Source organism: Morus notabilis, unplaced genomic scaffold (assembly GCF_000414095.1).
Source record: "Morus notabilis unplaced genomic scaffold, ASM41409v2 Scaffold78, whole genome shotgun sequence".
NCBI classification, from domain to species: Eukaryota; Viridiplantae; Streptophyta; class Magnoliopsida; order Rosales; family Moraceae; genus Morus; species Morus notabilis.
The window spans coordinates 963,420-985,794 of NW_010367622.1; the positions used below are offsets into that span (position 1 = coordinate 963,420).

General features: G+C 35.4%; 1 protein-coding gene and 1 long non-coding RNA gene across 4 annotated transcripts; one reads left to right on the forward strand and one right to left on the reverse strand.

Annotated features, from left to right (window-relative positions):
- Positions 1-2,112: 2,112 nt before the first annotated feature.
- Positions 2,113-10,482, forward strand: LOC21410532 (aladin). Its single transcript, XM_024175409.1, has 14 exons — positions 2,113-2,444; positions 2,558-2,613; positions 2,728-2,892; positions 3,927-4,041; positions 4,245-4,344; positions 4,472-4,651; positions 5,015-5,073; positions 5,851-5,938; positions 6,050-6,125; positions 6,868-6,967; positions 8,362-8,413; positions 8,900-9,037; positions 9,178-9,265; positions 10,091-10,482. The coding sequence occupies exons 1-14, from the start codon at positions 2,387-2,389 to the stop codon at positions 10,151-10,153; spliced, it is 1,338 nt and encodes a 445-aa protein (XP_024031177.1). The 5' UTR covers positions 2,113-2,386; the 3' UTR covers positions 10,154-10,482.
- A 7,270-nt stretch (positions 10,483-17,752) lies between these two features.
- On the reverse strand, positions 17,753-20,094 carry LOC21410534. Of its 3 annotated transcripts, none has more exons than XR_002903552.1 (4): positions 19,724-20,094; positions 19,481-19,591; positions 18,226-18,397; positions 17,753-18,093 (listed from the first exon to the last, which is right to left on the reverse strand). It is a non-coding gene; the product is annotated as an uncharacterized LOC21410534 (long non-coding RNA). The 3 variants fall into 3 exon arrangements; XR_002903551.1 differs by having other exon boundaries at positions 19,481-19,618; XR_002903550.1 differs by having other exon boundaries at positions 17,754-18,093; positions 19,481-20,089.
- Between the last annotated feature and the right edge of the window lie 2,281 nt (positions 20,095-22,375).

Sequence of the window (22,375 nt, forward strand, 5' to 3'; positions counted from 1 at the left end):
AACGACTCGTTTGGCTTCTGGTATATCGTCGTCAGATTCTGCTTTGGGGGGACATATTTTTTAACCCCTATGAATTGGAGGGAAAACGCTTCCTTCAACTCATCCCAGCTTGAGATAGAGTTTGGCTTCAGCGTCCGAAACCATCTTCGGGCAAAATCCGTTAAATGGTTCCGGAAGGCTCGGCACATAATTTCCTCGGCATACCCATGCAAGAGCATGTGCCCCGTGTACATCTCCAAGTGATCGTCGGGATCCCCTCGACCATCATATGGTGGGATTGACGGCGACCTGTATTTATCGGGAAGAGGTGGCGCCATTATCTCTGCGGTAAATAGATGGTCGTGTGTGCGGCTAGGCGTGATGTCGACGTTTACCACCTCGGCCACTCGCCCTATGTTCTTTTTTAGGCCGGTGACGTTGCCCGCGAGTTTTTGCTCCAAGCTGGCCATACGTTCCATAATGGCGCGCGCTTCTTCTGTCGAGATGGCTGAGCCAGCTACTCTTGACGCCTCCGCGCTATGTACGTTGGGTCTGCCCCTTGGCTGCCCGCCTACCTGTACTGACCCTGAGTCTCCCGGTGGGTTTCCTCCTGGGTTCTGGGGCGGTACCTCGGGGTTCCCCAGGCCTCTTGCTATCCGGTCCTCAGGAGCCCGGAGTTCGGCGGCCCTTAGGCGGCTGCCGGAGGATTGGGATGGTCGAGGCCTAGGATGGCCTCTATGATTTTCACTGTCCCCGACTCCTTCTAAGACATGTTGGCGGTCATCGGGGTTGTGGTTTTCAGCCATGGCAACTCCCAGCGGCCTCGGGGCGTCTTCTAGAGGTGGCATAGAGTTCCTTCCGTCCAAGCGCTCGACTACGGCCATTAGTCCACGTACCAGGTCGGTTAGAGTTGTTAGTTGGGCCTGCATCTGCACAGGGTCTGGCCGTGGCACGTCTGGGGGCGGGACCTCATTTCTGACCAGAGGTGGACCTTCCTCCATCCCGTGATTCACCTGATGTGTGGCGGTTTCGTCCATTTGGCTGCCTTGGTTGATGGCCTCAATTCTTCTTCTTGAAGGCATGCTTGCTGACTATGTTGTTGTTGCGGGTCAAACGTATGAACCAGAGATTCTGGGTTCGGTCCCCAGCTGAGTCGGCAATTGTTAACGGTAAAATCTCGTCAACAGAAATGGGCCGGGTCACCTCTAGGTATCCCGTTGGATTACCGGCTCAATGTTTTTAAAATGGTGAGCCATGTGAAGATAATATGCTTAAAGTAGGAGAACACAAGAAATGTATAGTGGTTCGCTCTGTTAATGAAGAGCTACATCCACTGTAGTTTTGTATTCCTTTTGAGATTGTTATCTTTACATTACTCACCATGTTAAAAACACAACCAACACTTCATTGAGCCGGTAATCCAACGGAATACCTAGAGGTGACCCGGCCCATTTCTGTTGATGAGATTTCACCGTCAACTTATACTATAAATAACTATCACACGTGGAGGAACTGCAATGGGCACGTCGGAAAAATCACAGAACAACGCTAGCTCGATGCAAATGTGGGCTTAAATAAGTCCTCTCCTCAGCCCATCACCAGGGGGTCTCTGGCCAGCCCCAATTGCCACCTCCTGTGGCCGCTGTTAAATTACCAAAAAAATAAAAGCTCAGGTTGAAAGTATTAAATCTAAAAATAAAGTTTAGCTTTGAAAATGTAAATTAAGGCCCTGTTCACTTTATCGATTCGAGTTTAGAATTTAAATTTTGTTACAGTAAAAGCTCTCAGAAATAATTATATCTAACTTTTTTACTACAGTAAAAAATTCTCACGTAAAATCACATCTCAACTCAAATTATAAACTCGAATCAGCGAAGTGAATGAGCCCTAAGAGAATTTAATATTTAAATAACTAAAAAAAATGAAATTCAGAGTTGTAAGTGTCATGGTCCGTTCACTTTGCTGATTTGAATTTATAATTTGAGTTGAGATGTAATTTTATATGAGAACTTTTTATTGTAATAAAAAAATTAAATGTGACTATTTTTAAAAAAATTTTATTATAATAAAATTTAAATTTTACTGTAATAAAACTTAAATTTTAAACTCGAGACAGTAAAGTGAAGGGGAAGAATTCGGAAGGGTTGGTGCTGGCTCTTGTATCTCCTTTGCCATACACAAAACGAAATGCAAAGTTCCCACCATTTTCTTTCTTCGCCCGTCCCTTTATGTTTCCCATGATTTCTCGGCAACCAAACAGACTACTAGAGTCCCTGTTTCCACTGAGCAAGTAGCGCCCAAATATTCAGAACTGCGAAACGCGGACAAAGCCCAACCTTACTATTCTCTCTCAAAGCACCAATCACCGATTCTTCTTCTTCTTCTACTACTTTTGAGCTCAAAAACAATGCCTTCTTTTCCTCATCCCGGTTCCGTGACCATCTGCGAAATCAATCGAGACCTCAGTATGTCCCATTTTCCTCTTTCTCTCTTCATATATTTCTGTGTGAATTCCATTTTCTGTTTGGTACAGAAATCCATATAGCTTAGCACTGAAATTTTCGCACACGATGCGCAGTTACGGCGGAGAACCTTTCGGAGGATCGAGCCAAGGACACTTATGGAAAACTTCTGGTTAGTAGCTCCTCAATTTTTCTGGTTCTAAGTGTTTTTGCATTTTCAAAAGCCGTTGTTTTGGAACCGATTTTTGCTTTTGAAAAAGGTTTTAATGGCGTGAATGTGCATTAGGGAATGGTGTTTAGCCCGGTGCCGTTTCAATCGGATCAGCTGGCGAGGTCGCCGAGTCCGGAGAACAACGCAGAACAGGCAATCGCAGTAGAAGGAAAGGGAATTGTGACCACATTGCAGGAGATTGTGAATGATTCCTTCAAACGCCTTTTTCATCCTAATGATGTCAGTTGATTTTTCTATTGTCGTTTTAATTTGCTTCATTGCCTTAGCTTTGCAACAGTTCTTTGAGATAATTTTATAACTGGGGTTTAGGCCGAGGCTTTTTGTCCTATGAAGTTTTTGTTGGTGGGATTTATTGATTTTATTGAGTTGTTATCCTCTTTTCTTTTGTTGTGTGATGGAGAAGAGAAGCCACAAATATTTTCCTTGGGGGATTCAAACCATTGGGTAAAAGTCAGACACCTAACTTAGAATATGAAATGAAACGACATTGTACGAAATATGAAGTTTTTGTTCAAATAAAATGAGCAATGCTCGACACGGTTGCTGTCCAACCAGGATAAGAAGCGTCTGTGATAAATTTCTGCTGAAATAAGTTTTGTTGAGGAAATAGTAAATTATAAGTTTATGATATCTTTTAAATAAGACGAATGAAAGAGGAGACTGTGGTTGTTTGTCAAAAATATGGGGTGGCATGTTCTCTTGCTATGTGAATACTGCCTTTCTCCAGATCCCCATAAGAAGCCTGCCCTTTATAACTAATGGAAAATTGACGTGGTCTGTGAACAGTAATGTCACCTGTTCATGCTTGGGAGAACATCCAAATACCTAGTACTAAAAGAGCGAGGGGTAGACCAAGAATTACTTGGGTTGACGTAATTAGGCACGCCTTTCAAGATCTAGGGCTTCAGGAGGGTCTCGTGTTTAATAGAGTAGACTGGAAATGAGAAATCCATATAGCTGACCCCAATTAATTTGGGATTAAGGCTTGTATTTGTTGTTGTTGTAGATATGGAAAGAGAATCAAGCTTAAGTTTTCAAAGTTAATTTTGACTAGCCACACATAACTCATCAGTACTTTGTGAGGCAAGTCTTTTTCCAGGCTCAACCAGTTGTATATTAGGCGGGATTGCAATCTGACTTGAAATAAGGACATTTTCATTAGATAGAAAAATCATTAAGTGGCACATGAGTCCTTCTAATAAGAGTAGTAAAGGTTGTACCAGTTTTCTTTTCTCATCTGACAAGTTTTGTAGGTGAACCTGTTACCTGAAGTTGATCTCCAGGGAGTGACCTGGCACCAGCATAAACATATCATTGCCTTTATATCCGGGTCCAATCAAGTCATAGTTCGTGATTATGAAGATTCAGGTAAGTTTCCCAACCAAAATATGGCTTTCTACTAGTAAGAGTTGCTTATGTCATTATCTTATTGGCATCCGTTGCCCTTCTTGTTTCCATTTTGTACTGTCTTGTTTCTTATTATTAAAAAAAAAAAAAAAAAAAAAATTGGCAGCATTTCAATAAAGCACTTCATTTACTTTATTTTTATGCCACTGCTTGTCTTGTAACAGAAGGGAAGGAACCATGCATTTTAAGCAATGAGTCTCAGAGGGATATTAAATTACTTGAGTGGAGACCAAATGGCGGACGGACACTCTCTGTAGCATGCAAGCAAGTACCATATTGCTACATTCTTGTACTGAATTTTCTTTTTGTTCAAGTTTAAGATTGTATATGTTGAATATGCTGCAGAACGTTGTGATTATTTAGTCCTCTATTCGATCAAATTATTTCTCAGGGGTGGGATTTGCATTTGGGCTGCCTCTTATCCTGGGAATGCAGCAACTGTGAGATCTGGTGCTGCTGCTTTCTTGGGTACCCTCTCAAGAGGTTCCGGAATAAAGTATATTCTGGTGGATTTTCTTAAAAGTCAAAGTGATGAGCATATTAGTGCGCTGTCATGGAGTCCTGATGGAAGATATCCATACCAACTTTTTTGTGTCTTCAAATTCTGTTGATTTGATAATACTCGAATTGAATTAAATTTCACTTGCAATGGATGGTCTCTCATCAGCATACGGCAAGCCTTTAATGGGTGTTGCATTTTTTGTTTCTTTCAGACAAGTTTTATTTTCTACTTGTAATTCCAAAATATGTTTTATACACACACAAAAACGAACAAAAAAAAAAATGATATTGTTAGTTGCTGCATTTTTTTATATATAATTATTTGTTTATATGTTTTTCCATTAGGGGAAGCAGGTCTCAATTTATTTGTGTAAATACTCTTAGCATTCTTATTTGCCACTGAGGTTCAGAAATTTCCTTAACCTATATTTACATATTTAGCATCCGCTTCTTTTGAGGGTTCATCATATACCATATGGGATGTTGCTCAAGGTATGACTATAGAGCTGATGATCTCAAGCTTGCTAAATATACAAGCGACAAGTTTACTTCTGTTTTTAATTCTTTACTGGACTTTTCTATGTATATCTTGACATCATAATTGTATTCCTTAAAATTCTTATTGCTGAATCTTTTAAAACACGTCCAGACTAGTACTTGTTTTTTGTACTGACGAACATGCATTATCCCCTCATTTCTGGGTACTATCATTAATAAGCCATTATTGATTGAAGATTATATGAGAAAAACGAAATATGATATAAATAATAGTTAAGCATGACGAGAACCAAGCTCCACATAGGAGCTAAAATAATTGAAAAAAAAAAAAAAGTAAATGAGTTTCCATTGTGAAGTACAAAACATTCTCGGTCTCAGCCCTTTCCCTGTTATATTCCCCCCTCCCCATCCCCTAACCCGCCACGCTTCAATTTCTTATTTTACTATGTTCAACTTTATGTATTCCTCTATCCGTAGAGTACATTGAATGTACAGAAATGGCTATAACGAAGTTTCTGTTATTCGTATTAACAGCTACTCTAGGAGGAATGTTTTTATGTGGTGCTACAGACACCAAAAAAATGAAAAGAGAGATGGTTGAGCAAAGTTCTTTATGTTTGAAAGTTTAGAATCAAATTTCACAATGCTCTTTCTCTGGCTGCTCTTTGTTTCTCAATTTATCTTTCTGCATATGTATATCTTTATTCCGAGTGATGATGTCATTCATTAGTTCTTTCATTGTGACCTTTTCGTTTCCTTACTGATTTTCAGGTAAAGGGACACCCATTCGGCGGGGGTTAGGGGGTATATCGATACTGAAGTGGTCACCAATCGGAGATTACTTTTTCTCTGCAAAATTGTATGTCCACAATTATAATTGCATTTGGACTGTATATATATTCTTTTCTTAATCTCAATTGACTTCAAAACCAATCGTGTTAAGTAAGCTAATAATCATGTTCTCTTACAGTGACGGTACATTTTATCTTTGGGAGACAAACACATGGACATCAGAGTCATGGTCTTCAACTAGCGGTTTTGTCACGGTAAAACCAAAATGAAAACATACTTTGTAAATTTGCTGTCTTTGCTTTTTCGGTTGACATTCTACAATGTTCTTTCTGCACATCTAGGTTTCTGTTTTATTTTTGACAACTTTCAAAAGGATTTTGGTTTTTACTTCACATTTGTGGTGTTTAATTTTTAAAGCAACACTCTTTTTTCTCCTTAAAATGTTAATTTGATGGAGATTATTAGTAAAATTATTGATTCTAACTGTCAACTAAAGAAACTATGCTATGAAATTGTTATTAGGATGTGGACTTTGTGAATTATATAGTAGGATTATATGGGTTGTAGTGTGATGGAAGTTGGAAGATTGAAAAAGAAATGAATAATGCTGGAAATGAGAAGAGAAGAAGGAAACTAGGAATTCTTTGAATACATTGAGGCTTTCTAAGAGCGTTTCTTAAGAAATTTTTTCACCATGAAAGAAGAGAAAACATGATGGATTTTTATCTTGAAAAGAGAGAAAACATGTGAAGAGCTCATAGTAAATGTAAGTTGTAACCATATTGTTAGTGACCAAGCTTTCGAAACTTTACATTTTCATTTAAGCAGACTTTATTTATTTTTATGTTGCCTAAAGAAAAAGACTATAATCCTTGCCTTCTAATAATGCAGTTTGTCTTTGTCTTCCAGCTGCATCCTTTCCTATTATTTGTGTTGGTTTCTGTTAAATATATTGATTTTTTTTTTTTCTTTATGCTAACACTTTTCTGATATCAGGGAGCAACATGGGACCCTGATGGGCGCATGATACTTCTTGCTTTCTCAGAATCTTCAACATTGGGTTCAATTCACTTTGCATCAAAGCCCCCTTCATTGGGTATGTAGTTGTACTTTCAAGTTCTTATGTTCAAATTAGTGCTCAGTTGTGTTTAAACGTCTTGTGACGAAGGACAGCTAGCAATAAAGTTTAAACAGTTAGACTTGAAAATTGGCATAATGGTGCAGCGGGAGGTTTGTTTCAAAAGGAAACAGGAAAACTCTCAAGAACAAACACAAAGATCACAATAGGAGCTGAAAATTAGGGAATAATCTGATGCATTGTATTGAGCTGATTCTAACAATTATAATAAGCCTTTAAATAATGTTTGTAATGCAAAAATAAAGGAAATAACTGAAAGAGGAAACTAGGAAAACAAGGAAATCAAACCTAAACTAAATAGTAAAGCAAATAAACTTAAAATGGGAAACTAATGAAGTTCATCGTGACCGTGTGCCGCATCACATAACATTTATCTTTTCCCATAAATTTTTGAATCGTATGATGTTCGAGCAAAAGTAAAAAACTGGCAGAAAGTGAGGCGAGACCAAGAATCAAAATTAAATCAACTGAAGTTGCAGGTTGCAGTGTGCGTATGCTAATTGTTGATGTGTGTTTTGATGTTTAATAGACAATATTGGGCCCTTCTCCAAAAGCTTAATGCTTTTGATCACCTTCTAAGTAAACATGATATTTCGGAGGAATAAAGTTTTTTTTTTTTTTTTTGACAATTAAATAATCATTGCCATCAATTTAACCGTAGATTATTCTGGAAAAAGAAAAGGAAAAAAAACAAACAAACGTTAGTTATAATGATGATTTAAAATTGTTGTCTTTGAAATTGTGATGGACGAATGATATTTTCTTCTGTTTATTAATTATTTATGTTACTCTAGATGTTCTATGGATACAAGCTTTTTACTGCTAGAAAGTCTTATTTTGTCGATTCTGGGTCGTGAGAATTTTTTGTTTTGATCTCTGTTCTTTTCCCCGTAATAGCTATTGGTATTTATCTAGATTTCGTTTTCTCACTAACAGTTCACACAGTCGAAGCTCTTCTATCTAATTATTTTTATCCATAGTTTTCATGAGTACCGGTACTTCAAGGAGGTTACTCCATCAGTTTGCATTATGTTGTGTTCTTAAACATTTATTAGAAGAAATTTTGTTCTTAGCAAAGGGAAAAGGGGGCAAACTCCAAGGAGTTATGGTGTCAAGACATGGTGTTGTGCATAAGAGTTCAAGTATTTTAACAATATAAAATGGACTCCCTTGTGATACTTATCATGTGGTGCTGTCAGTGTCTTTACTTGTGATAACAAGGAAATTTTCTTAATTCCATCTATAAAATAATTGTAACTTCTCACTTCCCTAAAATGGAAAAAAAAAAGAAAAAAAATTGTAACTTCTAACCGCCCTTTTTTTCTTTTTTCTTTTTTCTTTTTTTTTGACAGATGCACATCTATTACCTGTCGAGCTGCCTGAGATAGTATCATTGACAAACAGGTAATTTTGGATTAAGTTGATATGTTTAAAATTTGGAATGCCCCCATGAGCCTTTTCTTTTCATTTATTTTCTTCAAGAGGTGAAATATCTCTAGTTGTTACCGAAAATCTATTTCATTCGTCTGACACATCTCCTTAAAGTGTATACAATTGGCGTACCTTAAATCATGTGTCTGATTTCCTTTCGTTTTACACTAGATTTTGAAGTTACCTCTTAGTTCAGTTTAATCACGGTTTGTTTTCCACACCATGATTGTGACTTTGACTTTGAGATTTTGTTCAAGAAGTTTTCATTGTTACAGCTTATGTTTAGTGTTGATTGCCAGTTTACATCGAAGTAAAGAGGCTTCATGCTCATTCTACTTCAAATTATAGTGATGATGCTGCAATTTTATTAATTTCATTGTGGATGAATTAGTATTCTGCACTATATTTAAATGGACCATGACAATAACTGTAATTCCTATGTGTTTCAATGCTCTCCAGTCAGCGCATTGAGAAGATAGCATGGGATGCTTCAGGAGAGCGGTTGGCGGTTTCATATAAAGGAGGGGATGATTTATACAGGGGCCTCATCGCCATTTATGACGTTAGGAGGAGTCCCTTAATCTCTGCATCACTAATGTGAGTGTTTCCTGTTCAGCAACCAAAAGCCCCTGCATCTTCTTTTGTTTGGACTGTAAATGCATTACTTCAAAGAGCATTTGTTGATAAATGGAACCTTAAACTTTAATAACTTGCCGATATGCCATAATATTATGCAGTGGGTTTATCAGAGGTCCAGGGGACAATCCAAAGCCAATAACCTTTGCTTTTCACGATAAGTTTAAACAGGGACCGCTGCTTTCTGTCGTAAGTAATCTTAAATTCTTTGTTGCCTCATCTATTTTGTCATGAAATGTCCTTTAAAAAAAATGAAATTTGGTATGAATCCCTATATGCAAATGAAAGTTTAGCTGTATAAGCAAATTAAAATTTACTCTCAAACTCTATATGTAGAACTTGATGTTTCAAGTTTTCCCATGTTACTGCACATTCATAGAAGTGACGTTAGGACCAGTGGGGGCACAGGCCCCCACTGAGAAAGCAAAATAATAATAATAATAATAATAATAATAATAATAATAATAACTCTCCTATAACTGCCATGATTATACTCTTTATTCCCATATTTGTGCCCCCTTTGATATACTCAGGATACGTTTTTTTTTTCTTTTTTTGAAAGCCTACTCTTTTACTTTTGGGCTTTCTTTGATTTTTTTTATTGGGTTCTAATTTTTCTTTTTGCTGATTTTTTATTGGGCTCTAATTGATAACTTGCTTCCCAATTCACACGGTAGAATTACAAACTGAAAAGATATTTATAATATTAATATATAATATAAATGAAAGATATTTTTAATAGCATCGATTATGAAGTTATCATGCATCAGTACTAAAAGATGAGAACTCATCGAGAACAACTGTAATGTGAACCTTACTTAATAAAATTTTATTGCAAAAAATTATTAGAAAGCTGCTTTATTTTTATGTTGTGTTAATTTATAAATTTTATACTTCTTTGTGCCTCCACTAGATTAAAAGTCTGGTTACGTCCTTGTGCACATTTATTTATGCTCCGATAGAGTTCACTCACTCGTTTATACTCTTTTTTTTCCCCTTGTTTTGGGTATGCAGTGTTGGAGTAGTGGATTTTGCTGTACCTATCCTCTCATATTTCGCTCACATATTCTTCCTTAGCTCACGGCGTTCTCCTACTTGTGAATTTCTCTGTACCCTCTCTCATATTCTGCTATTATGTTTGGTATTGATATCCTCCTCATGATTGGACATGTGTTGCCTCGGATCCTAAACTTTCAAGCCAGAGAAGTATTATTCTTTTATGTTGAAGTCCACCGAAAATATGCTTTTGAAACTTTAGAGAGATTATCATGGATTTGCGGTTTAGATTAAAAAAACAAAAACAAAAACAAAAAGTGATGCCAATTAGAATAGGATTCGATTGCAACTAGCTAGCTCTCTCTCTCTCTATTTGTTTTCTTTCTTGGAGCAAGAAGTTTGGTGGGAACTATATTTATAAATGAAATCTCTGTCAATAAGTTACATAGAAGGGAGAGTGTGTTTTATTACTTCTGTATTCCAGCATGCCTTTTTTATTTTTATTTTTATTGGAGTTGTGCATTTTTAGATGTTTCTCATTATTTTTTTCTTGTTTATTTTTTCACAGTTTTTTCTAAAATATTATTATTTGTCTTAATAAATACTTTAACTAATTGTATCACTGGACCGTTTCTTTCCCCCCTCTACTTTTTTTTTTTAGCTTTTTTTTTAGTTTTTCTTTTTCTTTTCTTCTTTTTTCATATCTTTTTTTTATTGGATCTTTTAACCTTTAATTTTTATATATTTTTAAATATATCTCCCTTAAATATTTTTCTTACAGTTATTTAAAATATCACTTTTTGACCTTGGTAAATTTATTTATTTTCAAATGTATCTCTGCATAAATATTTTTTATCTGTGATTGTCATAAATTTTAACTTCAGTTCTGAAATATTTTGCACATGTTTTTTCCATAAGTTTTTTTTTTATTCTCTTTTCACTGTCTTTTGCTTCAAATTTCTTTTTGTCCACTTTTATCTTTATTTCTTTTATTCTTCCTCCCCCCACCCCAATTTGTATAACCGTTTTGACTTTCGCGCACGTTTTTTACTAGTACATATAAAAGGAGAATGAGATTTAAGTGTGCAAACGAAACAAGGAGAACGGGTTTTAAGGGGTGCTAACGAAATGTTTCGTTTTTTTTTTTTTAACTTTTCACTTCCTTTCTTAAACTCTTCTCTATTTTCCCTCTCTGCTTTCATGCTTGCTTTCTTTTTTTCCTTTCTTAAACTTTTCTCTCTTTTCCCTCTCTGCTTTCTTTTATGTCTCCCTATTTCCGTTCTCATCTTTTTAACCCAATTATGCATTTTTTTGTTATCCAAATTGCCCCTCATAACTATGCTTTTCTTTTTAATTCCCTGCTTAAATAATTTTCTCGTATATATTCTTGTGTAAATTTTTTAAATCATGTTCTCCTAATAAAATGTTTTGTAAGTGTTTTTTTTTATTCCTTTTTTTTCTCTCTCTCTCACTCTCTCTCTCTAGGGTTATTGGCACAAATGGTCCCTAACATCTTTAGTAAGTGACAGTTTGGTCCCCAATCTTTTTTTTTTTTGAGCAAATCGACCCTTAACCTTTTAAAACAAGTGCAATCTGGCCCTTTCTATCAAGATTCGTCCAAAAGCTAACGGCCCAATGCATGTGACTACCCACGTTACCCAAATTGTTGGTGGAAAGACCCGCTTGAACTCTTCTTTTATTCTTATTTTTGTTTTCTTCCACTCCTAATATTAGCAGAAAAGCTCACACTCGATCTCAATGGAGCTTTTCCTCTGAGAACAACGAACCCACTTTTCCGTCCTCGACCGATTCCACAATAGAGAAATCTCGTTATCCGGCAAATTGTTCGAAACCCTCAACTTCGGTCTCTCGAACTTCTGTTGATTGGAAAGATTATCCAAATTATTATTGTTGTTGTTACTACTCATTGAATTCGAATGCAAAGGAGATTGCTTCAGAATACACTCTTCGGACGATTGTTGAGAGACTTGGCTTGCATATTCAGATTTCTAACCTTCAAAACGTTGTCGTTTGCGTCCTCGATGAAGTTCGCCGCCTTGGGAACTATTGGCACCATGAAGAATAGAGCAGCGTTGAATGTCGCAATCCGCAGGGGTGTTTCCGACTTGGCACCTCCGAGTTGTCGGTTCAGATGAACTGCCGCCAAGGCCGGTACCCTAGGTTTGGTTTCGGCTCCGTTTCGGGCTTTGGAACTCAACTTCCTAAACCTTCTGATGACGACCTTGGGCTTCGAACGACGGCATATCAGCCATCGAAGGTGGGAGCAGAGGAGGCGGAGATTACGGTTGAGGAGTTTGAGCATTTCAGATAAGTGAGCATGTGTTTTTACACATATACCCCAACAATCTGGATTACATGGGTGGTCACGTGCATTGGGCCGTTAGCTTTTAGATAGATCTTGACAGAAAGGAACATATTGTACCTGTTTTAAAAGTTTGGGGTCGATTTCCCAAAAAAAAAAAAAAGTTGGGGACCAAACTGTCACTTACTAAATAGGTTGGGGACCATTTGTGCCAATAATCCTTTTTTTTGTTGTCTTCTTTTTTTATTATTCTAATCTATTTTGTCTTATTATACATTCTTTTTTTTTTTTTTTTTTATTTCTCCAAACGAGATCGTAATAAATATGTTTTTCATTCTTATCTATAAACTCTCTCGCTCATATACTCGCGGTTTCAAGTAGTATATATGTTTTTCTTCGATTTCGCTTGGTAATATTTTATATACTAAGTAAATAATAACAACTCACTTTTCATCATCATAGGAAATAAATGTTGAAATGTTACTAAATAATTAGTATTTCAAGTAATATTGAAAGTTCTTTAAGAATGTCATTAGGGGAAAGATTTTTAACACATATTCAACATCAAATATAATTATAAAGATTAATTACAAAAGTTTCCCTCCAATTATGACTCTATTAACACTTTACCATCTGAACTTTTATTTGTAACATATTTCCTCCTATCTTTATTCTATTAACTAATTTACCCCTCTATTACTATGTGCGAGGAAAATAAGCATATTGACTCTTATAACATTTTATCTTCTGAATTTTTATTTGTAACATATTTTCTCTTATCTTTATTCTATTAACAAATTTACCCCTCCAGTACTATGAGCGGGGAAAATAAGCATATAAGTGGCTCGTGAACAAAAATGAAGGGTGGGTATTGCCATAAAATGTATTGTTTTCTTCTAAGTTACCATAAAAAAAAGGGTGAAAAACGTAAAGTAAAATAAGCTGAAACCACTAGATTTTTTTTTTTTTTTGAAGTAAAGTTTCATTTTGCCAAAAACAAGTTATAGATACACAACTAGTCGTAACTGACCACTCACTACAAGAAAATTCGACTAACCATTAGTTGGATTCACCAATAAAGATGGATGAAGCACAAGGGACGATCACAAGCACTAAGACCCATTAGGAAAAAGCCTACTCGGCGCATAAAAATTGAACACGACAAAGTTTGTTTGAAAGAAACACTACAGTCGACAGATTAAACTAGTCGACTGAGACCAAACATCAAATAATGGGGACATAAGCAACACGACGTAGATACACATCCAGTCAGACATCACGATCCACACCATTAATAAACAACTCAAACGGGTGAGACAAAACAACAAACCTTCCATTAATAGAGGTTTTAACCAAAGCCACCACAATATAAACATAAAATTTATTGGCAAAAACAACGTCATTGTTACACACATATAGATCTATAAAACAAGAGGAAAAAAAATAACTTCGAACACTGTCGTCAAATGCCTTTGGCGAAGGGGCAGCCCGCAAAGGAACTGTCAAAGAAGGCGGCTGGCTTCGAGAGATGTGTAACAGTATTGAAAAGGTGCCACCAAACAAAGCACGTGAGTAGCATGTGCCATTGCCGATGCACTTTCACACAGGTACGCTTTTCAACTCTAGACACTAAATTGTTTGGATATGAATACATTAAGGAATTGTATGCATTAGACTCTGATTTTGGGGAAGCATTCAAGACTTGCACAAAGGGGGCGAGTGGGAAATATTATTTGCATGACGGTTTTATGTTTCGGGAAAATAAATTGTGTGTTCCACATTCGTCTTTGTGTGAATTGCTTGTTAGGGAAGCACATAGTGGCGGTTTGATAGGTCACTTTGGGGTAGCTAAAGCTTTAGGAGTGTTGCAAGAGCACTTCTTTTGGCCACGCATGAAACGTGATGTGGAGAGACTTTGTGATAGATGCATTGCATGTAGGAAAGTTACGTCTAGGCAACAACCACATGGTTTATACAAACCCCTTCCCATTCCTAGTGCACCTTGGGTTAACATTTCTATGGATTTCGTTTTGGGATTACCTAGAACTAAGAGGGGGAGAGACTCAATTTTTGTGGTTGTAGATAGGTTCTCGAAAATGGCACACTTCATTGCATGTCATACAACCGATGATGCATCATACATAGCTGATTTGTTCTTTAAGGAAATTGTTAGGTTGCATGGCATGGCTAGAACCATTGTTTCTGATAGGGATGCAAAGTTCTTGAGTTACTTCTAGAAGATTGTGGGGTAAGTTAGGCACCAAGTTATTATTTTCTACTACTTGTCATCCACAAACCGATGGTCAAACCGAAGTAGTGAATAGGACATTGTCTACTTTGTTGCGAGTAATCATACAAAAGAACTTGAAAACATGGGAAGATTGTTTGCCACATGTTGAATTTGCTTATAACCGATGCATTCATTCTGCAACTAAGTTTTCACCGTTTGAGATTGTTTATGGTTTAAACCCACTGACTCCTTTGGATTTAACTCCTTTACCTTTGAGTAAACGTGTTAATTTCGATGGCAAAAAGAAGGCTGATTTTGTTAGGTAAATTCATGAGAAAGCAAGACAACACATAGAGCGGTGAACGGAGCAGTACGTCAAGCAAGCCAACAAGGGACGCAAGAAGGTTGTCTTTGAACCGGGAGATTGGGTTTGGCTGCATATGAGGAATGATCGTTTTCCCGAGCAAAAATGTTCAAAACTTCTTCCAAGGGGTGATGGACCATTTCAAGTGGTGGAGCGCATCAATGACAACGCCTACAAGCTTGAATTACCATGTGAGTATGGTGTTAGTGCAAGCTTTAATGTTTCTGATCTATCTCCTTTTGATGTAGGTGACGATTTGAGGACAAATCCTTTTCAAGAGGGAGAGAATGATGCGATAGGTGCAGCACAAGAGGAACAACCGGCTTACAGAGCATAAGGGTAAGGGCAACATTCAAGAGATCCATTGAGTCTACCAAGTGGTCCGGTGACAAAGCTTAGAGTCAAACGCTTCAATGAAGCATTGAACGGGCTGGTTCAACAAGTTGGAGATAAACACATGGAGGCCCAACATAAGTCCAAACCAGAATGAAGAGAACCTAGTCACCATGATTAAGGTTCTAGAAGATTCAAGTTGAATTGCAAGAGCTTAGCAAGGGGAGTCCAACTCAAATTAAGAAGCCTTGTTAGGGATATTTGTTACTTATGTTTTTATTTGTTATTGGGATTTTAATGATATTTTCTACATAGGACAGGGCTGGCCGAATTGGGCCTAGGGGAAAACATTGTGGCCGAATTGGCCTTGGATTAGAATAGGAAGGGTTTGCCGAGTTTGGGCTTAAGCTTAGGTAACTATATGTTTCAGTTTTCATTAGGGTTGAAAAATGTATCAAATATGAATAGGGTTGTAAAAACACGTTTTCAGCAATTAAGAATAATATTAGAGGTTTTCATATTTTGTGCTTCTTGGCTCTTGAGAAGATTTTGAACTTATCAAGTACTTTTCTTGTGGCGTTCAAACAATTGAACTTATCATCGAGATTAACGAGTGATTCTTGAGAATCTTGGTGTGGCGTTCTTCATCTTTCGTAGTTCTTGATTCTCGTCTCGATAGACAACGGGTTAAGGCTCAACAATCTTGCATCTTGAAGATCTTGGGGTTGCGATCCACGTTTGGTGTTGGGTCTCATCGCGTCGTTGGCGAGGTTCATATCAGTTTTTGTGAAGGAATTAGAAAACAGATAAAAGTTGTTTCCACTTTTCTATTTTTATTTTTTAGTACTTATCAATAATATTATAATATATTAATTAATACGATTTTACTTTTTATTATACTCAAAATAATTTCTTAAAAAACCAACTAAAGACAATTTCAGAATCGGTCCCAGAATGATTTTCAAAACAATCTCATTTTTACTTTTTATTAAAAATAAAATTATTTTGAAACCAATTCCAAACGCACCACCCCTTATTTTTAACTCCATTAGGGTTTTTAGGGTGAGAGAACTCTTGAAAAAATTGACAAAAACTAATGAAGCTTTGAAGCTCCCTTGTGTATTAGAGCACACTTAGCAACCACAATAAGAGGGAGATGGTAGCAAAATGATTCCAATTGATAATAAGTTTGCTCATTCATATTTTTTTCTCATTTATACTTGCTTATTTAGTTATTTTCTTACCTTTTATCGGTTGATTTTGGTTCCATAGGAGATATACTAGGTGTTTTGATGAGTTTTCTTCTAAAATTGCAACTGGATGCCTTTGATGAAAAACCTTTAAAAAGCTAAAAATGAGAAACAGAAGATAACATGATGGAACGTAGAATGAAAATAGGGAAGACAACAAAATATTCATCTGACTAAGGGTAGAAGAGTAATTTTGTATTCCCTGTCGCACCATCCACTGCTAAATGAGTGACATGTATAATTTCTTATCACTTAAAATAGCAGAAGGGACATATTTGTTAACATAATTGGAGGACAAATGTTCAAATAAGAGTTTTGGGGATAAAATGTTACAAAAGTAATAGTTTAGGAAAATTTTATAATTAATCCTAAATATAATAATAATAATAATAATATTTTACTTTAGGTAAAATGGGTTAGGATTTATCACCACACGCACCTCATCTAGACAAGTTCTCAAAGAGATCATGACATTGACAGAAGTTCCTTATGACCTATTAAAAAACATCCTTAGAATTTGAGTATTTTTTGTAGGTACTTCCTCTGTTAGGGCCTTCCTACCGATAAAGTCAGTGTTTTATTATTGAATCTTGTCAAAATAATATCATATTTAAAAATTTTACAGAACTAACAGTTTATAATATAGATCCGGATTGAAAATAAAAAATTATCTACAGTTTATTTTTTTAGTCCTATACCAGAGAGACTTTCTTTTTTTAATTAAAAAATCTTACTACAAAAAAGGTCAACTAAAAAGACAAGACTTGCAACACCCCCTAAGCTAGCATATCACTAATGTTAGTCTCGATGGAGGCTGCCCTACTATACTGTGGCTTAGTTTGGTAGTGCTGTAGATTTTAAAAAAATTACTTTTAGCTGTTCTGAAGGAACAAGCAGCTGTTACAAACAGTAGTAGAGTGTTTGGTAAACTATAATTATAGTAGCTATGCAGGTTCTAAAATCAGCGCAATAACGTTTGGTAAATTTTGAAGTTAAATCACTGTGAGTAATTAAAATGACCAAAATAGACATAGTATGAAACTTAAATATATATAATTGTTCATGGTATTTAGAAATACTTGTTTTAACTTTAAAAAAAAAAACATAATGCTATGATTATGAGTTTTCTAACAATAAATTTATGATAATTAATTCTTTTTTTTTTCATTCTCATTCACAATATAGTTACAACAAAAAAGAGCATTAGTGAGTAATCAACGTATACAACAAAAATGTACATTCTATGTTCAACAACTGAGAGGCATTAAAAGAATTAAATCATGCTCATTAAACTTGCTGCAATTTGATCTCGTACTTCATCCATTTCTTGTGATAATAAAGCTTGATTTTCTTCTACATTGTCCTCTGGTTGATTCTCTTCATAAATGAATAACTAGCTTCGTAAACGAATAACTTGCTTCGTAAACGAAAACGCCTACAATAACTATGTTCCTCTGCAATCGCAGTTAAGATTTTAAGCTTGGTCTGACCATCGGGTGCCTTGGCAGATAATTTCTCCAACTGTAAAAGCAGACAATAAAATTAGCAATAAACTCCACTTCTACATTTCCAGCATCTACTGCCATTATTTGTTCACACTGATTTTCCATATAACAACTATCAATGAAAGTTGCATGAGACGCACAAACTTACCATGCAATTTACGCCACAATCTCGACGCAATTCGATAGCTATAGTAATAAATTCCTTTCCATATTTTACTGTTAAATGCTTCCTGATATCCGTTAGTTCCGGTACATCTACACATCTCGAAGATGCAAATATTACACTTGAAATCGCTTCCTTCAGATCAATCGGACAGTTTCTGGTGGTGGGAAAAAAACGAATGAATGAATGAACATAACGCTATTGACAAACAAAAAGAACAACTAACTGACAAGACCAACTAGTAACTGAAATAACTATCCACCAATTACAAAAACCAGATATGCTAAACACAGGTTGAATTTTTTCACCAACAATCTCTGGTGCTCTGGAAGGAACACACATTAACTATAAGAAGCATATTATTTTGTTTATCTCTAATTAGGGATATATGTCTACATAGAAGATGAAGTGAATTGCTAAACACACATTAACTATACAATACTGCTTACCCAAAATTGAGTTTTTCACACTTCCAGCAAGAACAATACTTCACTTCTTACCAAAATCATAAAATGGATTGATTTCACTTCCATTTTCTTGGATGCCGTTCAGAAATGCAACATTGTTTAAAGAACAAAAAAAGACTTCAATTCCAACCAAATAACCATATCTATGAAACAATTCCAACCAAATAACAGAGCACCATTCCAAATAAAAAAAAAATTCTTGCAAACATATATATCCATACACACACATATATACCTACAAAACACAAATACAATCCCCTGAAAATGTCAACTCACTCTAAAACAAAAAAAACAAAAAAACACGAATCAATTTGTTATTGTTTTCCATAATCATACTCAAGGAAATGCAATCAAAGTTCTGTATCTCTAGCTCTCTCTCTACTTTTGCAATTGTCTCCACACTCCACCACTTCCTTCCCTTTTTTTCCCTCAATCTCCCACCCATGAACCCGCCAGCGCTGCTACCCCAAGATCAGGAAACCCCCCAACAATACCCCGCAAGATCAGGAAACCCCCAAGATCAGGAAATACATAGCAAAGCAAAGAAATGAATTTTTTTCCCAAAATCCATCAATCAAGAGAACAATCCGGTGATAACACACAGAATAAAGTTGGAACAAACATTAACCCACATGTTGATAGAATCGAATAAAGAAAAAAAAAAACACTTACAGTGAAAACATAAGCAAAATGGAGAGAAAGCCAGCCAGAGCAAAAAATTTCCGTGAAAACATAACCAAATCAGTTTAAACGAAGATCAATCGAGTACTTACAGCGGCGATACTCTTGGATCTGTTGAGCTCCAACCGGCAATCCCACAATCAGGAAACCCTAACCACCACAGCCATGTATGACTGAGAGAAGGGAGAGAGAGTCCACCAAAACTTCAATCACAGGCAGAGATTAAAACCCTGTAAAGCACAAAGGGAGAACGAGAGAACAAAGAGGGAAGAGCTTGATTTCGGAGAGAGCAGAGAGGGAGACGAGAGAACTCGTGAGAGAAGAGAGAACAGTACCTGGTAATGGCGTGGGATTTTTTTCATTCAACAGGGGTAAATGGAGAATAACAAAAGTTTCATTAAATCAAACTTGTTCTACAATCAGAAGCAGCCCAAAGACTGCTTCTGATTTTGGCCCTAACTTATTCAAAAATTCTTTTAAAAGTACTTTTTCTTGTTTTTACTACACACCACAAACCAACTGTGGCTATTTAGAGAATTCATTTTAGCCTCTAATAATCTCTACCAAACTAAACCAAACTTACAGATGTCCACTTTGTATCGATAGAAACTCTTGGACCTTATTATTATCTCGTTGGAGATTGACCCGATGGGGACTTGCAGTGTAGAACGCCACATGATGACATTTTGGTCCATACGAATAGACAGAAGGAAACCCACCCATTTTAAAGAAACCGTAAGGAAAATTGTGCTCACGTAGCCACGTATGTTTTATATGAAAGGGGTATAATGCAACTTTTTAAAGATAAATATGATTCGTGATCTCACACGTGATTGAATTATTCATCTTGTACATCAATTCTACTTACTAGGCTTAGACTCACTTCGTTATGGTGATGCAGATATGTCATTTCTCTGTACTGTATCAACAGTATGATGCTAGAAGGTTGGCTGATGATATATCTTTTGAGCCTGTGGACTTGTGTATATGGACGATGATGCTGGCTTGTTTTTTACATGTTTTACTTCTGTCTCATTTTGTACGCCCTCAGAGACTATAAACAATTGTAAATACTGAATCAGCCAATTTGGATTTGTGTAACAAACTTTATGTTTTATTTACGAATTAAAAAACATTTTAAAAGTTTAAATTTGCTCGTATTTTTATCTTTATTTTTAAGGATAATTCCAGTTGGGTACCTTGTGTTGTAGTGAAATCTTTATTTAATACTCGTGTTTTTTATAATTTTAAACTAATACCTCTAACTTTTAAAATGTTATTTTTTGGTATCTTGAAGTCCTTTTTTAAGACATGAAATGTAGAATTTAAAGTTAAAAAAGGGCAATTTTTTAAAAATATCTCTTGAAATGGAATTCTTTTTATTTTTACTCATTAATATTAGTCCATATATTTCTACTTTTTAAACTAAAAGTAGTAAAGTAATAAAGTTTTTTTTAAAAGAGACAATTTTAGTAAATTAGGTATTTAAAAAAATATAATATGTAATATTCTCTCATAAAAACACGAGATATTAAAAAATAATTTCGCTATAACATAGTACCAAATTGAAATTATCCCTCATTTTTACGTATGTAAGTTAAGGAGAAAAAACAAATGAATAGTGAAAAGCATCGACACGACACCTAATATAAAAGGTAAGTGCTAAGTTACATTAGATGATTGTTACAAGACTAATTACACATGTATCCAATAAATAAGAAGGGGGTAGCTCAATTGGTGTTTAGTGTGTGTATGAGTTATTTTTAATGTATTGGGTCCAAGTTTTCGTGTCGCATAATAAAGAAAAGGACCCTGCCAATCTACCGGTAAGACTAGTTTCTAACTGTGAGATTTAATTAAAATTACATCAAATTAAAAAATATGCATAATAAATAGTTTTTAATACAATTTTTTACTGTAAAATTTGATTAAAATTACATCAGATTAAAAAATATGTAAAATAGTTAATTTTTAATATATATCTAATAATTGAAAAGTATAGAAGTACCGGTAATTCATTTTTCTTTTTCCAATATTAGTAGAAACTCCTAAAAAATCCAATTAATTAAATTCAAAACTTAATGAGACAGATCGGTCCATCCTCACGATGGATCTTGCTCCTTCATCGTCTACACATGGCCAATTGAGTTTGAAATCCCAACTCATACTAGATTTTGCGCCATCGCCATCAGAACTCTCCAGTTCTTTCCCATATCGGATGTCGCAGTGACATATTTGTCCATCCTTTCATAGATTACAATTGTTATCAAAACCCTCCTTTTTGACTTTTACTGTCACATTTTAGTACCCTCACCAAACAAGTAATCTCGGTCATTAGACAAAGATCCTTATTTTTCTCAATTATATCTTTTTTGAGTTAATCTCACGAATGGTCTATAAAATTTACCCTAAATTTCACTCCTTGATTTTTAAAATGTCTCACAGTTGGTCTCTGAGGTTTTATTCTGTTTCACTTTTAGTCCTTCTGTTAACTTGATGTTAAATATTAAATGAAATTTGTGTAAATTAGGTACCAAAATTGAAAACAACTGAATCTTAAGGACTATTTGAGTAAATTAAGTTTTATTTTATGTATTATTTTAGTCTCTAAATTTTAGATGTTTCTAATTTTGATCTCTAATTTCCACATATTTTTAACACTTAGCTAACATAATGACCAAAACTGACATAAAGTAAAACGTCAAGGACCAATTGTGAGACATTTTAAAAGTTAGGAACTAAAATGGGATTAAGGTCAAACCTCAGGGATTATTTGTATAATTAATCCATCTTTTCAGAATTTATTTCAAAAATTTTAAAACATATAGGCCCGTTCGGTTTGCTAATTCGAGTTTTTAATTCGAGTTGAGATGTGATATTGTGTGAGAGCTTTTTACTGTAGCAAAAAAGTCAGATGTGACTGTTTCTAAGAGTTTTTTACTGTAGCAAAACTCGAATTCTAAACTCGAATTAACGAAAAGAACAGG

Coding starts and splice junctions, on each gene's coding strand:
- LOC21410532 (XM_024175409.1), top strand. CDS start 2,387: ATGCCTTCTTTTCCTCATCCCGGTTCCGTGACCATCTGCGAAATCAAT. Junction 6,126..6,867: donor CAACTAGCGGTTTTGTCACG/GTAAAACCAAAA, acceptor TTCTGATATCAG/GGAGCAACATGGGACCCTGA. Junction 8,414..8,899: donor ATAGTATCATTGACAAACAG/GTAATTTTGGAT, acceptor AATGCTCTCCAG/TCAGCGCATTGAGAAGATAG.